At 35.6% G+C, this 17,500-nt stretch overlaps 1 protein-coding gene across 1 annotated transcript in view; it reads left to right on the top strand.

Moving 5' to 3' along the window:
* Positions 1 to 9,093: 9,093 nt before the first annotated feature.
* Positions 9,094 to 17,500, top strand: part of LOC144958555 (uncharacterized) — a 9,282-nt gene continuing 875 nt past the window's right edge. The window contains exons 1-5 of the mRNA XM_078890614.1: positions 9,094 to 9,271; positions 13,224 to 13,258; positions 14,072 to 14,146; positions 16,714 to 16,903; positions 17,422 to 17,500. The exon at positions 17,422 to 17,500 is cut by the window's right edge and continues 875 nt beyond it. Coding sequence (XP_078746740.1) covers positions 9,205 to 9,271; positions 13,224 to 13,258; positions 14,072 to 14,146; positions 16,714 to 16,903; positions 17,422 to 17,500 — 446 coding nt within the window. The 5' untranslated portion in view covers positions 9,094 to 9,204. The remainder of the gene's footprint in view (positions 9,272 to 13,223; positions 13,259 to 14,071; positions 14,147 to 16,713; positions 16,904 to 17,421) is intronic.

Here is a 17,500-nt window from a genome sequence, read left to right as displayed (position 1 = left end):
CCTCTATGTCACGTGCGTCATGGGTGATGATAGTGCCTAAATATTTAAATTTCTTTACTTGTTTGATGATCTCTCCTTTGCTTAACAAGTGGAAGGTCGCGTTGTTGTCATTTTTTGAGACCACCATGCATTCGGTTTTCTTAATATTTAGTGTCAGGCCCATCTCTTCAATTTTGCACACCACTATATCTAAAATTTTCTGCACGTGTTCTGAAGAGTAGGCCATCGGAGTACCATCGCCTGCGTATCTTATGCTATTCATATTCTGCCCTCCAACGACGACGCCTTTCATAATATCTTCAATTTCTTTGAATATTATTTCACTATACATTTTAAAAAGGTCCGGTGATAAGACGCAACCTTGTCTTACTCCCTTCTCGATGTTAAAGAAGTCCGAAATTTCATTATCCAGTTTGACACACGCTGTTTGATTCCAATATAAGTTTTTCACAAGACGAAGGTCTTTACTGTCTATACCGATCTTTTCTAAGATTTTGAATAGCGTATCGTGCTGTACTGAATCAAAAGCTTTGGAATGATCAATAAAGCATAGATAAAGTGATTTTTGTTTTTCGATTGACCGTTGCATTAATGTTTTCAATGTAAAGATTGCATTTACGGTACCCTTTTCTTTAACAAAATCAAACTGCTCGTCACTTATCTCTGGAGAGATCTTGCTCCTCATTCTTTTCATAAGTATTCTTAACATAATTTTTGTGGCCTGGCTCATTATGCTGATTGTTCTGTGTTGGTCAAAGTCAATAGTACCTTGTTTTTTTCGGTATCGTAATGAATACCGATTGTCTTAAGACATTAGGTAATTCACCCTTTTCATATATGACATTAAAGGCTTTTGTCAGAACGTCTATTCCCAGATCGTCGAGGGCGTCAATCAATTCTATTGAGAAGCTATCTTGGCCTACCGCTTTCCCCTTTTTCATCTCTTTGCAAGCAGCTTCTACTTCTTCTCGCATAATCTGGGGACCCGTCTTCACAGTAGAGATTTCTTTATCCAAGCTCGTCCCTCTTTTGTCATCCGCGTATAGATCTTTTATGTATACTGCCCAACGTTCCAAAATTTCGTTGTTGTCGATAAGGATATTACCGAGTTTGCGCCAACGGGTCCCGTTAGAGATAGACGACGATTGGGATTGTTTGGAAGCTTTAACCCTTTGCCCACTAGTCATTATGACATCCGAAATGCTATCGCCTTCTACATCTACGCCAGAATAGAAATAGAGGGTGGAGCCTACCATGATATAACATTTTATGGATCCCTAATTTCGTCATATCAGTTCTGTCCACTGACAGGTGGGTGGATATCGCTTTCAAGAACTTATGTCCTTATATGAAATCCTGAGTTTTTGACCAATCAACGGATTGCTCTTTTGATAGCTCGCTTGTCAACATGAGTCAGCTCAGCCCTTGATTTATGTAAAGGCATCACATGCGGTATATGTTGTGTAACTTCAAAGACCACGGTTGACCGAAAGCGATGAATGGAAGCCCTACTGTGGCGTGGAGAACGAGGTCTTGTATGTATAGTTACGTCATATCTCAACGCTCGTGAATTCTTAGTACGGCTGGACTCACAATCAAAACTCGAAATCTGTGTTTTAAACTCTTGAATCAATCGAATTACATCAGTGCGTTTGTCTCATTGAGAAATGAAAAACGATATATAAATCAAGAACATCGACCGGAAAATAAGGAAATTATCATAAAATTATAAAATTTGAGAAAGCTATTTTCAAAATCAAATATATTACAAAAAAGGTTATTTCTCGACCGATTTTTATGAGACAAAGACAATTTTTCTCCGCTTTTCAAGCTGATTCCAACAATGAGGTTTTCAAATTTATCGCGATAAGATTATTTGTCATTATTTTTTTTAATACCCAATTGACTGCTCAGGAAATGAATACGTAATCCTTGGCGGCTAGCGAGTAGGTGTTAAATTTTGCTTACCCTTTCCCCCGCAGACGCACACAAACACACACACACACACACACACACACACACACAGACTGAACACACATTGTATGTCTTTCACTTCTGGCCAAAGTTGCCTTATTACAACTTAGACTCGAATGATAACAGCGAGTAGGGTGTCAGATTAAACTTCAGTTTTAAAAGTCAAATTCAATTCACACCGTGATAAATCATAATAATGATCATTCTTGATATATTAGAGCATTAAAATATTTAATTCACATTACCATAAATATATTTTAAATATATGTATTTTGTAATTATTTTAGCGACGATACGAACCCCTTTTAATCGTCGAGCCGAACGATAGGATGCTAGACGACGATAAGTCTGTGTGTGTGTGTGTGTGTGTGTGTGTGTGTTGTGCGCGTCTACGTGGGAAAGGGTAAGCAAAATTTAACACCTACTCGCTAGCCGCCAAGGATTACGTATTCATTTCCTGAGCAGTCAATTGGGTATAAAAAAAAATAATGACAAATAATCTTATCGCGATAAATTTGAAAACCTCATTGTTGGAATCAGCTTGAAAAGTGGAGAAAAATTGTCTTTGTCTCATAAAAATCGGTCTAGAAATAACCTTTTTGTAATAGATTTGATTTTGAAAACAGCTTTCTCAAATTTTATAATTTTATGATAATTTCCTTGTTTTCCGGTCGATGTTCTTGATTTATATATCGTTTTTCATTTCTCAATGAGACGAACGCACTGATGTAACTCGATTGATTCAAGAGTTTAAAACACATATTTCGTGTTTTGATTGTGAGTCCAGCCGTACTAAGAATTCACGAGCGTTGAGATATGACGTAACTATACATACAAGACCTCGTTCTCCACGCCACAGTAGGGCTTCCATTCATCGCTTTCGGTCAAACGTGGTCTTTGAAGTTACACAACATATACCGCCTGTGATGCCTGTACATAAATCAAGGGTTGAGCTGACTCATTTTGACAAGCGAGCTATCAAACGAGCAATCCGTTGATTGGTCAAAAACTCAGAATTTCATATAAGGACACAAGTTCTGGAAAGCGATACCCACCCACCTGTCAGTGGACAGAACTGATATGACGAAATTAGGGCTCCATAAAATGTTATATCATGGTAGGCTCCACCCTCTATTTCTGTTCTGGCGTAGATGTAGAAGGCGATAGCATTTCGGATGTCATAATGACTAGTGGGTAAAGGGTTAAAGCTTCCAAACAATCCCAATCGTCGTCTATCTCTAATCGGCCCCGTTAGAGCCCCGATGCGCAATCTGTCTATTACCGTTTGCGTCTTTAACGCATTTTCTTGCCACGGCTGGGCGTTTTTTAGATCTTGTATTGACTAGTAGAATTGTTTGGTGTTAGATTGTTTTAGTCTTTCAATTCTGTGACATTCATGTTCAATACCATACTTACAATACCAAACAGAAAAAAAAAAGAAAAAAAAAAAAAAGATTCATTTCCTCCCCAAACACTCCAATTTTGGGGTAAACATTCAGGAAACAAATGGCAAAAATTTATTATACACTCACTTTAGGTTTGGAAGCCAAATTATTGTACTATGAAGCTGAGCAGCTAATGTCGGCGTTAAAATAAAGAGACTGGCAACACGGCAACACGTGGTAAAACACGTGTTCCTACTCGATCGCTCGCCTTCCATAGATTCAATAGTCTGATGTCACGTTGCCCAGCATCCTCGGCCATCGGTAAGAAAATCGGTACTTTTTATTCTTCATGCTGCCTAGAACTTTTCATATGTCTTGTGATCAGAATGTGTAAAAGTCAAAACATGATCAGGTTTCTAATGTTTTTTTACTCTCTGGATACGCTTTATGCTCGTCGTAGAAATATTTCATAAGGGCGTCCGCCATTGTTCCGATAGTTTAGAGCCAGTTACTAAGTTACTATGCGTCATTACGAGGGAAGTGACGTTACGACTGTTGAAGCGTATTCATATTTAAAAAAACAAAACAAACAAACTATAAATATATGGTTGTTAGGTGGCAAAAACACAAAACAAACAAACACACACACAAAAAAAACCCCCAACATACTCATAAATATTCTATCACGCAGCAAGTTCTAGATATTGATATTTTATTGCAATGACTATGACAAATTTTTAATTCTATTTTTGTGGGGAAATGCTATATTTAAATCAAAGCCCTATCTCCACTGAGTAAAAAATCTATTTGAATTTTGAAAATCCATTCATAAATAAAAAGTTATGCAGTTTCAAAGGTGTCATTTATTTGGATGACTCACAAAGAGAAAAAAAAAAAAAAATACGGAAAATATGGGACGCTTTTCCTGCGTTTTATATGGTTTGAGGCTGTATCTCGCTTAATACATAGAATATGATATTGAAACTTGGCAATTATAGGGCAAATTTCTCAGAAAATATGATAAAAACATCAGAAGAGCTCAAACTTGTATTGTTTTAGAGCTGTATGGCTAGGGTCAACCGTAATTTTGTTTTAAAATGTACATAATATTGATCATTTGGAACGATTCCGAAGGGTTATATTATTGTGTTAACAGCTCACACAAATGATGTGAAAAATGCCTGCTAAATTATTATATCAATCAAAAAAGTCCGTGAGACCAGGTCTTATGTTATTTCTGAGAGAGAGAGAGAGAGAGAGAGAGAGAGAGAGAGAGAGAGAGAGAGAGAGAGAGAGAGAGAGAGAGAGAGAGAGAGAGAGAGAGAGAGAGAGAGAGAGAAGTTGGACGAGTCTATTTCAAAGATTGTTAAAAAGTCGAATTATCAACTGATTAGTAAGACAAAATACTATAGTGACAAGCTTAGAACCCCTATGACCTCATAAAATTTAAAAAATGCCAAAAAATACTTTTGGCGGTTGAGGTGCCAGATGGCCACGCTTGTGGCCAAAGATAGAATTACATTTCTTTTATTAAATTTTTTTTTTTTTTTTTTTGTCTCAGTGACTTTTATCCTAGTCTATTCAATTTTGTTTTGCCAAATTCCATTAGTTTTTAAGGGGGTCAGTCCTAGAAGAAAAAACCATGCGAGTATCTATTTAGCCACTTTTAAAATCGAATTTGGTCAGGTGGAAGTCTGGCCATCTGGCAGCCTTGCCTCGCAGACGTCACTTGCGTGTCAAGCGATGGGGCGGGAAAATGGCTGTTACCTCTTCTCGCCCATTTAAGCGTATAGTAAATTGGGTTGATGTTTTGTGATAATACGTGAAAAGTACTTACCATATTCCGATGAAATTTGAAACATAATCTAGATGAAATGTGCATCTATAACCTTATTCGCGACAAAATCTCTGCTCTTGATAGTTTTAGAAATATTTCACTCAAAAGAGCAAACATCTATTTTCAACGGCTTTCTGGTAATCATACGAGTTTTATCGCTTGACATAATCTAAAATGACATCATTACTAATTGTGTGCCAAATTTCAGACATATTTATTGATAAAAAAGCGGAGACGCAGTTCGAAAGTAACATCGGGACCCCCTAAGTCTGAGCCCGATTCTGTTCATAATATACTTAGAACACGCTCTGAAAGAAGTTCGAAAAGTCATTCCAAAACCAACGACTCATATTGAGAATGCAATCCCTAGAGAAATCGCCTATGCAGATGATGTCGATTTATGGATCAACACCAGCAAATATAGACATCATACAAAATACCCTCATGAAATATAACCTCCAAGTCAATGCCAATAAAACCGAATTTACAACAATATCGAGGAACAAAGAGGAATGGAAAAGAACAAAAAGTCGGCTCACTAATTGGAGACACCGAGGATGTACAAAGAAGAAAACAGCTATCAAACGCCGCACTCAGTAAACTCACCAATGTATGGATTAGAGGTGACAAAATAAAGAGAAAAACCAAACTGAAACTGTACCGTGCTCTTGTAAAACCGGTACTTCTGTATAACTGGCACTTGGGCGTTGACAAAATCCGAAGAAGAACATCTGGATGCCTTCCATCGCACACAGCTAAGAAGGGTAATGGACATCAAATACCCAAAAAAAGATCTCAAATGAATCACTCTATAAGAACAAAAGAAAGACCAATCTCCTTGACATTTTACAACAACGATGGCAACTTTTCGGTCACATACTACGCAGGGACAAAAACGTACAGCTAACCAAGCCATGTCGGGATACTTCCAAAAACACCGGAACCTTTTCAGAGGAAGACCGATCACAACACTCCTGTGATCCTAAACAAAAACCTCACAACACTTGGACAAAGCATTAGTCTCATAACGGCAGGGACCTTGAAAATCTGAGAACCCTAGCAGAGGACCGGCAATATTGGAGACACCTCACACAGGAAATACTGGAAACAGCCAAGGCGACCCGATCTTTCGGTCGAGACGCGAAAGGCATCTAAGTCAAGTCAAGTCAATTAATTTTTCAAAATAGCACATACGAAACGGCTTCATCCAAACAAAGATTTGTGCGGGATAGTCATTGCTAAATTTAGCAATGACTTTTCTGAATTAAAAATTCACCCATACACCGGAGCATACTCAATGTCTCAATCGTTCTATGTTATATGTTTGTGATGAGAATATTGGCTATTAAGCTTAACTGCTGGTCAAAATACTTCGCGATGGTGGCGAACGAATCGGCGATCTCAAGAAGTGGTGAGAGAGGGATCTAGAAATGACTTTGGGTTTGAAACGAATATTTTTGTGTTCGTGGATAGCTCACACGGTAGAGCCACGCTCTCACCTGCCAGGCGGAGTTGTCATACCAATAAGGTCGCAGGTTCAAACCCCACCACCGCCGCGAAAATTTTTTTTATTCTCTATTGTCTTCTGGCACTTTTCTACTCACTTCATATCTTGTTGTTACCAACATAAATAATATAAGATACGCAGACGATACGGTACTCATTGCAACATCAGAAATCCAACTTCAAAAGATTGTTGACAAAGTGGTAGTAGATAGTGAAGCCAAAGGAATGGAAGTGAATATCACCAAAACAGAATGCATGGTAATACAGAAAAACCCCAAAAACAACAACACCTGCAATATAACGATTCACGGCGAGCAGCTTACCAACGTAGAAAGTTTTAAATACCTAGGTTCAATAGTGACAACAGATGGAAGATGTAACCGAGACATACGAGCAAGAATAACTCAAGCCAAACAGGCCTTCATGGACCTGGGAAACATTTTGAAAAACAAACAGATGTCGTTCGGGATTAGATTCCGAGTCTTGAAGTGCTACGTGTGGCCAATCTTGTTCTACGGATGCGAAAGCTGGACTACAAATGCAGAAACACAAAAGAACATTGAAGCTTTTGAAATGTGGTGCTTGAGAAGGATGCAGAGAATATCGTATACCGCACACAAAACGAACGAAGAAGTGCTAAAACAAACATACCAACAAAGGAAACGAATGCCCTTAATAGTGGATCGACAACTATCCTTTTTCGGACACATAGTAAGGAAAGATAAGAATGAATACCTGGCAAGTTGTGGAAAAATACCTGGTAAACGCGCCCGGGGAGACAAAGAAAAACACTCATAGACCAACTGAAGGGCTTCACCAACCTAACAATCCAAGAGCTGTTTGAAAAAGCAAGAGACAGGGAGGAATGGAGAGAGATAATTCATGCAGTATCCGAAGCCTGGACCAGGCATGGAACCTAGAAGAAGAAGGTGATCGCACGAGTTTTGTCGCTTGACATAATCTAAAATGACCTTTTTTCTAACTGTGTGCCAACTTTCAGTCATATTTATCGATAAACAGCGTCGTAATTAATTTTTTAAAATAGCATATACGAAACGGCTTCGTCCCATATTTTGACGCGAATTCGAGCACTTCGTGAGCGAAAAAGAGGCCCAAAGATTTGTGCTACTAAATTATTTTATTAAACAATTTAAATGGTAAAATTTATCAAAAATTACTTTCGATCAATTTTTAGACCACGGTAAGAACAACAAGATCTTACTTAATATGATAAATCTGTTATAAAATTTCATTTGTGCAAATATTTATTTTTTGCACTAAAAGTGTCTTATCTACAATGTAAAGAACAAAAAAAACAAAACAAAAAAAAAACAAAAAAAAAAAAAAAAAAAAAAAAAAAAAAAAAAAAAAAAAAAAAAAAAAAAAAAAAAAAAAACACACAAAAAAAAAAACAAACAAACTGGATACCTATTTTGTGCGCTACGTTTTTCGGCTTATAAAGTTTCTAATCACCAGTCACCAGCCCCAAACGCGAAACCAAACGATACGAACGGTTTCAATGCCAGTGTTCGAGTTTGTAATTTGCATCGATTGTAAAAATCAGTGTTAACCCCCGGTCTTTAACTTCGGATGTCTCACTCCCAGGATTTTAGAATGCTTTGTAGATGTGTTTGCATCTTTACGATTCACTTTACATAGTGCGGCTATTTTGACTTGTGGTATGACGCTCGCTTTCGGGTCGGACGGTCCTGAGTTGCGTCCTTGGAAAAGGCTATTTACTCACATTCTCTCACCGTACTCAGGTGTAAAATGGGATCCTGGCCGTTAACAGCGTTGTTTCTTTCGGAAAAATTGTAATATCGCCTAACAGGCGTCATGTCCCGTTCTACATGTTATGCGTTGCTCTTGGTCAGGGACCCTTGTAAAGCGCTTTGAGCACGTTTAGTAGATATTGCGCATTATAAAAGCTCACTTCGTAGTTTGACTAACAGTCACTAGCTTCACTCAACGATTCTCACGTCGACGTTTCCGCCACTCAAGTCTGCTTCATGCTCATGCAGTGATTTATTAGGATCATCCCGATCACACCACTGGGATTCCCTACCCGCTATCCGCGCCACACTAACGTTTCCACTCATACTCCATCACAAGAAGGTCTTACATTGTCTGTTCACGCTGTCCATCACCATTGAGTACAGACGATAAAAGTTATAATATTGCACTTTCTTTTATTTGCTTTCCACTTTAATTTGTTTATTGTTGTGCTGACGACGGGTCTGTACCCGAAACGTTATTATCTGTATTGCTCCAACTCGAAACCTCTCCATTTTCACTCTTTCGTAGGACATCATTAATTTTAAGGGCGTCTGTTTGTTTTTTTTTTTTTTGCTTTTTTTTTAAAAAAGCAAATTTAGCTTTTAATATTTTTCCGATCTGGCAATCATGCCTTTGGTAACCTAATCAAACCATACTTTAGTTCCAGTTCCACATTTAGAAATAACCAAGAATTTGCATTTAAAAAACTAAAATAAATAAATTAAAATGGCAAGAAATGAAGAAAAACAACTTGCAAGATTGAATCGGATTTATTTGCAAAAGCAACGGGAAGGTAATTTTTTTTGATCGGCTCTAATTCTCCGAACGTTTGGGAAAGTAAACTTTAACTCTATTTCAATTTCGGGAAAAAAACTTGAGCACTAGATAGATAGACGTCTAGTCTATTTTTCCGAACACTGTGGTCCGAACGCTCGGGAAATAAACTCTTAATTGAAATACTCGAATTCGAATGTTAGGCAAAATTATGCTGAGCTCTATTTTCCTGAATGCTCGGTAAAATAAGGTTTATACACACTCCAATCTGAATAGCCTTTAGGTAGTTGAGGAGGCGAGTTTTTTCTTCTTCATTCTTTATAGCATCTAAATCCTAGACGTCTAGTATCTTGAGTTAATGAAATTTATAATTTATTTATATTGCGCCCAATCCTCTATAACAATAAAACTCTAGGCCCATAACAATAACTTCAATCCATTCAAATTTCTCTCTCTCTCTCTCTCTCTCTCTCTCTCTCTCTCTCTCTCTCTCACTAACTCTATCTATCTATCTCACTCTCAGTCTCTCTTGCTCTCTAACTCTCGCTCTCTAACTCTCTCTCTCTCTCTCTCTCTCTCTCTCTCTCTCTCACACACACACACAGACTGTCTCTCCGTCTCTCTCTCTCTCGCTATATATCTCTCTCTTTCTCATAAATACACACACGCACATACACACACACAAACACACAAACCTCCCACCATCCAACTATTTAACATATTTAAAAAATAAAGTTATATATATATGTATATATATATGTATATGTATATAATATATACATATATATATATATATATATATATATATATATATATATATATATATATATATATATATATAATATATATATATATATATATATATATATATATATATATATATATATATATATATATATATATATATATATATATATATATATATATATATACAGTAGAATTACTTTAAACCGGAATTTTGGGGACCTTCTAAATCATTTCGGTTTAAAGACATTTTGGTTTAAAGCAAGCAAGTTCCCGTTTTGCGATGTTTTTCAAGTATAGTAACTATTTAAGAAATTTGCTCATTTAATCGTATCATGGGTTTCCCTTTAAAAGTAGTTGAATAAATGCCGTCTTCGTAACCATTACATTTTTAAAAATTATTATTATTTAATTTAATTTTTTTTTTTGTTTTTTTTTTTTTTGTGTTTTAAAAATATTTTTGGGGGTTTTTGTTTTCAATTCAAAATTGTTGAAAGAGTTGAGTTCGGGATGCAGTGTTTTTTACATATCAACTTTTTTTTCATCGACTTCACATAGTATTTTGATTTTAAACTCCAATGTGTAAGCACAGTGCTTTCTTTTAGTAAAATGTAAAGCTAAAATAAGATCGAAAGTTCTTGTGTGATAATTGATAATGAATGATAGCAGCTACTCAGAGGTGAAGTGAAATGGAAATAAAAAGGCGTGTCAATGCTAAGTTGTTTACTACTAGTACACATCTCTCTTTTGTTGAAAAGCCATTAGGTTCAAAGGCCTAATTACAAGAACCCCCCCCCCCCCCCCCCCTTCCTCACACATATATTCAATCAAAGTGGAAATGAAATGGCATGTCAAAGGTAAGTTGTCTTCCACCCCCCTCCTTATTGTCGTGTTGAAAATCCAGTCAGTCCCAAAGCATCAACACACGAGCGAGAACATCTCGCTTGCGTGATTCTACACCCCAACTCCCCCTCTTTCCTCATTTTTCGCCTGCCAGTCACCCGTTGTCTTCCTTTTCCAGTCTGCGATCGTGGTGCTGGCCAAACCCAAGTGCAGTGATTGAAGTGTTTGCCTATCCCCCACCCCTCACCCTCATCTTATACTTAGGCTCTTTGTTTTAATATCACCGGGCATTATTATGTGGGGCCACCTTCCCGAATTTTTGAAGAAAAATAGAGAGAGAAAAGGGGAAGGTGCTCTCAAGTTGTTTCGGTTTAAAGAAAGTCCTTCTTCGAAGTATTTCGGTTCATCGTAAGAATTAGGACAAAGATAATGAAGAAACTAGTACAATTTATTAAATTCTTTGCGGTTTAAGGTATTTTTCGGTTTAGCTTCTTTCGGTTTAAAGTAATTTTACTGTATATGTATATATATATATATATATATATATATATATATATATATATATATATATAATACATATCCTGTGATCATCGTCTGCTCAAATAAAATAACTAATAAATTAAGAATTCTCGAAATAAGTTTTTAAGTGTTTCCTGAAAGCGAGTTCAGTAGGGGCGTCACGAAGAAATAAGGAGAGATTGTTCCAGACAGTCGGTGCAAAGTGACTAAATGATCTGTCTGAGAGTTTTTTACCCTTTTTTGGCACTTTAAACAGTGGATGATCACCTGATCTCAATGCACGGGGTGGAACGTATGGTTCGACAAGATCGAGATAAGCAGGGGCGCTTCGTGAAAACATTTAAAACACATGACTCCAACCTGACTCCAACCTTAAAGAGCACCCTGGCCCTAATTGGAAGCCAGTGTAAAGTCAAAAGCATTGAAGTCTTGTGTTCTCTCTTGTTTCTTCTTAAAACTATTCTAGCAGCTTGATTTTGAAACCGCTGTAGTTTATCAAGTAAGAAACCTGTGGAATTATACAGGAGTGAATTACAATAGTCTAAACGAGTAAATACAAAAGTAGACATTAGAGTCTTTAAGGAATTTTGATTTTAAAATGCCGAAAGTTGGCCAATACGGCAAATTTCACAATACAGTGCTTTGCAAAGTTGTGTCACATGATATTCCATGGACATGTCACTGCTGAAATAAATTCCCAGGTTTCTGGCGTTTCCAGAAAACATTATTTTCACATCATCAATACATTATTATTATTATTATTATTATTATTATTATTATTATTATTATTATTATTATTATTATTATTATTATTATATTATTATTATTATTATTTTTCCAAGTACATCTATACATCATAATAATACAGTGGAACTCGGGAATAACGAGGTCGAGGGGACCGACCATAAAAACTTTCTATTTCCGAGTTACATGAATCTATGTTTATGGTAGTATATTAAATACCCATAATAATAATTTAAAAAATTAAAAAAAAAAAAAAAAAAAAATGTATATATATATATATATATATATATATATATATATATATATATATATATATATATATATATATATATATATATATATATATATATATATATATATATAGAATAATAGATTGATGTTAGCAGTAAACTATTATTAAATAGCATCTTTAATAGTTTTGTGTGACGGTGGCAGTAGTATTTTCCTATGGTTAGCATTATATGATTATATGTGACTCCAGAACATGGAAAATTGCAAAAAATTGCGAAAAATCGCGACCGCGTTGCGGCCGCAAGCACCGCGATTTCCTGGAGGGACAGATAAAAGCATGTCAGCAAAGAACATTTTGTCTATCTTGTGTGAGAAACGCCTTCAAGAGTGGAAGTTATTTAGTGTACACAGGTTAATGTCAAAGTTGTATTTCACTCATAAATCTTGTGACACTGATGTATTTTCCCTTTGAAATAATATAGTTTTCACTTTAAATATAATACATTTTCATAACTCAATGTATTTTAAGTACTGCTGTTATGCATCCCTCCTTTTTTCTATATTAAAGTATACGGATGCAATGCACCCAGCCAGTTTTTTTCCTATTTTGTTACCGGGTGCATTGCACCCAGCCGGGGTTGACCATGGTCAAAATTTTGTTCCTGAATAAAATTTTACTTTCTTTGAAAATAATTCCTATGATTTGCATACGTATTTATGACCACTATGGAAATGCTCTCTCTGAATTTTAAGGAAAAAAATTGATTTTGGGCAAAAATCTCCGGGTGCATTGCACCCAGCCGTTCGGAATAGGGTTAATAACCTTTTAGTCATTTCCATCCATTTAATAAAAAAGAATTTAATCAAGATTTTGAATTTGTTTCTTACAGAAGAACTGAAGAAAAGGCCTCCTCGTCCAAAACTGGTAAGGGAGAAGATCAATGAATTACTGATTGTTAAAAATGGAAAAGGAAGTTTTGAAAATAATTACATTAGGTTGATGATGATAGCAAGAAAACTAGCAATAATGGTGAGAAAAATGTTTTTAGCAATGCTGGTTGTAACAATAACAATAAATAGCATAACGTTGCACAATTCAGCATGTTGCCCCCAACCTCACAGATTTTGATATTATTCCAATTTTCTTTTCATTCCTAAAATGAAGCGAATAGCTGTCTATGAGGACCATTTACTTGTGAACAGACATGCCAATCGATTTCCTGTCCACTTTCTGATCAATGGCTTGTTACCACTCGAAATTTAAGATCATCTCAGTCCCAACTTCTAAAAGTTACCATGAAAAAGCGCTATTAACAATGATGATTATGATTTTAAGAGTTTTTGTTTGTTTTCTTTTCTCTTATGAGAAATTACATTATTATTATTATTATTATTATTATTATTATTATTATTATTATTATTATTAGTATTATTATTATTATTATCATTATTATTATTATTATTATTATTATTATTATTATTATTATTATTATTATTATTATTATTATTATTATTATTATTATTATTATTATATTATTATATTATGATTATCATTATTAGCATTGTTGGTCCACAACACGAACAATTGATGAGTTTCCAGGTGTATAAATGTTCAAAAAGTCGTCTAAGAGTAAGAGCTTATAAAAATATATTTGTGATAAAAACAACTACAATGGCACCAACACAGCAAAAATATTAACAATGATGATTTTGTTTGTTTTCTTTTCTCTTATGACAGGAAATGTTAACTACTCGAGAAGAGCTGAGTAAATGGCTGCCTTCAATAACAAAGGACATTGAATTTTACGTCAAGGTAAAATGGTCATGTTCCCTTTTTAAAAATTATTTGTAATTAGAATCAATCCCTTGAAACTGTGAGGAGTGGTGGATATTGCTATTTTGTTTGGTTTGATATTTGAAACTGAAAGCTATCGATGATGACTTGATATTGATACAGGCCTGTAAATCTTCCGACTATTGTTGGATTTCCGACACTACAATTTTGCTCTCTAAGTGCTAATATTTTTTTAAAAAATAGTAAAAATAAAATTCGTAACGTCAAAGAACAGAACCAATAAAAAAGAAAATACAGTAAAATTACTTAAAACGAAAGAAGCTAAACCGAAAAATACCTTAAACCGCAAAGAATTTAATAAATTGTACGAGTTTCTTCATTATATTTGTACTAATTCTCACTATGAACCGAAATACTTCTAAGCAGGACTATCTTTAAACAAGAGAGCACCTCCCCTTTTTCTCTTTCTATTTTTCTTCAAAAATTCGGCAAAGATCATAAGTATAAGATGAAGGTAAGGGGTGGGGTGGAGGCTTCAATCACTGCACTTGGGCTTGGCCATCACCACAATCGCACAGATTGGAAAAGGAAGACAACGGGTGACTGGCAGGCAAAAATGGAGGAATGAGGGGGAGGTGGGGGTGTAGAATCTCGCAGGCGAGATGGTCTCGCTCGTGTGTTGATGCTTTGGATTTTCAGCACGACACTAAGTGGGGTGGGTGCAGACAACTTACCATTGACATGCCATTTCATTTCCACTTTGTTTTAATTGTGTGTGTGAGTGGGCTTTTGAACCTAATGGCAATTCAACAAAAGAGGGAGTGTAGTAAACAGCTTATCATTGACATGCCTTTTCATTTCACTTCACCTCTGAGTCTCTGCGCATCATTCATTGTCAATTATCACACAAGACCTTCAATCTTATTATAGCTTTACATTTTACAAAAAGATGTTTAAAAGAAAGCACTGTGCTTACACATTGGAGTTTAAAAAAAAAGTTGAGCAAGATGGAGATATGTAAAAAACACGGCATCCCGAACTCAACTCTTTCAACACTTTGATTAGAAAAACAAACCCCCCAAAAATATTTTTTAAACACACAAAAACAAAATAATGATAAGGACAAGAAAAAAAAAATAAGGAAAAAAAGATTTTATTCCGTTTCAAATGCGGACTTAAAATCCCTCCCCAAAAATACTTTTTATTTGTCACATCAAAGACAAAACAAAACTAGGCCGTCTATCAGTTAGCTATAATATTATAATGCCACCTACACGCTCCGCTAGACATGGATGTATTCACTGCCTGGCTACTGTGCCACAGCCGGCGAAAGAGGGTCGCAAAGTTCGCTCGAGTCGTCGAACACACACCTAGTCAGTAAATAACTAGCATGCACAGAAGTGTGTTGGACCGGACGGGACCGTTTCTCTCTATTTTGCTACCGACACACATGCATTTCTCCGTTTCTCTTTTCTTCTTCCCTTGGATTCATTGGTTCGGTCTAGATGTGAGACAGAAAAAAAATAATGCGAAATAATTATTTTTCTTCGAAATATATATTCTTCTTCGAAAGCTCTCACACGACTGCACCACCTCCTCCTCCTCTTCTTCTTCTTCTTCTTCTTCTTCTTCTTCTTCTTCTTCTTCTTCTTCTTCTTCTTCTTCTTCTTCTTCTCTTCTTTCTTCTCTTCTTTATAAGAGTTAATCCAAATAAACGAAAGAATCAGCGTAAAAATTTAACACAAACAGGAGCGAAGATATGCAGCTTCCCGTGTCAAGCACTAGATACACATCCTTCAAAAGGGTAGGAATTGTTCTCTTCCTTTCATTTTACAACTATCTCAGATCAAATAATTGGGATTTAAAATTATTTTTTTTGGTACCATAAAAGTAGGACCTCATTATAAATAAGTTGGGGAAAGTGACATGATTTGACTTGTCAATTGACATGTCATATCTCTGTTGTGTTTATTAATTGATCCATATTTTTGTCCTGTTGTGTTCAAAAAGTTCTGACAATTTTTTCACCACCATTGACAGGCCTGTTGATAATTGATATGAAATATTATTTAATGATGTGCCATATATTCTAACCCCACTTTGTTTTCTTATTTAGTACAACTCCAAATTGATTTAGTCTCTGGACCCTCAATATTATTGCGACTTGGAATCCTGTTGTTAAATTTCATTTCGCATATGGTCAAAAATATGTTAAGATGTGTATAAAACAGTGCCAGACAGAGCTGAAAGAAAAATACAGGAATAGATCATCTCAAATAATCATCCTGTCTCGACTGGGGACCAAATTTTAGACCTGCTGATTACTAGTCAGATTTGCTACCATCACAGAGATTACCAGACAGTGGAGACGACTTAATGCTTATATTCTTCACCAGGGTATGCATCTTGATATGAACCCTCGCTTTGTATCCTAATAAACATTTCGACTCCTACTTAATTCTTATAATATAATACAAGATTGAGGTAGTGGGTCACATTTGCTCTTCATGTAAATTTTTGATTTTAGAGCTTCGGAAACGTTTTATCACAAGTTGTATTTAATTGTTGTTTTTTTTTTTATCAAGCAAATGGAAGTGCCTTGTTACAGAGACCAGCAGATTGAAGAATTTAACCGACGCATTGACCAACTCAGGGGTGAATACAAAGCCTTCCACAGGAAACTTAGGGAACTTGACCCTGACAACAAAATAACACCATGGACTGATAGACCCTACATCGTAAAGAAATGGAAGGTGTCAACAAGTAATTCAGCTGGTGAGAACCTCAGGCATCGGATTGATTTCACTCTTTGGGTTAATCTCTTATTTTTTGGCATCATCAAATAAAATAGTTCCTTTTCTTGATATAGGGCAATGTATTTGCAACCAATTTTCGGTAATGGTGTGTGTTATGTTTTCTTCTTTAATGACTGCAAATTATATGCATCCAATATCAACTCAATTAAATTTTATCGTATGAATTTTATTTGATATGAAATCCAAGATAATGGAGTCTCATCTTTGGACTTCTGCACATTCTGATAATCGAGACATAAATGAGATTCATCATTCTGAGATATATTGTATTCATTTCTGGTATATTTCCCTTTTTATGAAAAATTTCAGTCAGGGCCTTGGTTAAACTAATTACTCTCTTTCTCAGACACAACCTCACACAGACCATATAAACAAATGTGGATATCTACCTTCCATTTAAGTGGGAATAGGGGTATAAAAAATTATTGATCATTATTGTTTAGTTTCACATTCAGTAATTATCTATTTATTTAACAGATACCAGAGACAGAGGAGGCCATGGTGATTCTGATAATGTGTCCAGCAAGACAGAGTCTCAACAATTACCTGCAAAGTT

The sequence above is a fragment of the Berghia stephanieae genome, chromosome 1, assembly GCF_034508935.2.
Source record: "Berghia stephanieae isolate SIO BIC M18660-M18661 chromosome 1, UCSD_Bste_1.3, whole genome shotgun sequence".
Lineage (NCBI taxonomy): Eukaryota > Metazoa > Mollusca > Gastropoda > Nudibranchia > Aeolidiidae > Berghia > Berghia stephanieae.
This window is presented reverse-complemented; position numbering and strand designations above follow the sequence as displayed.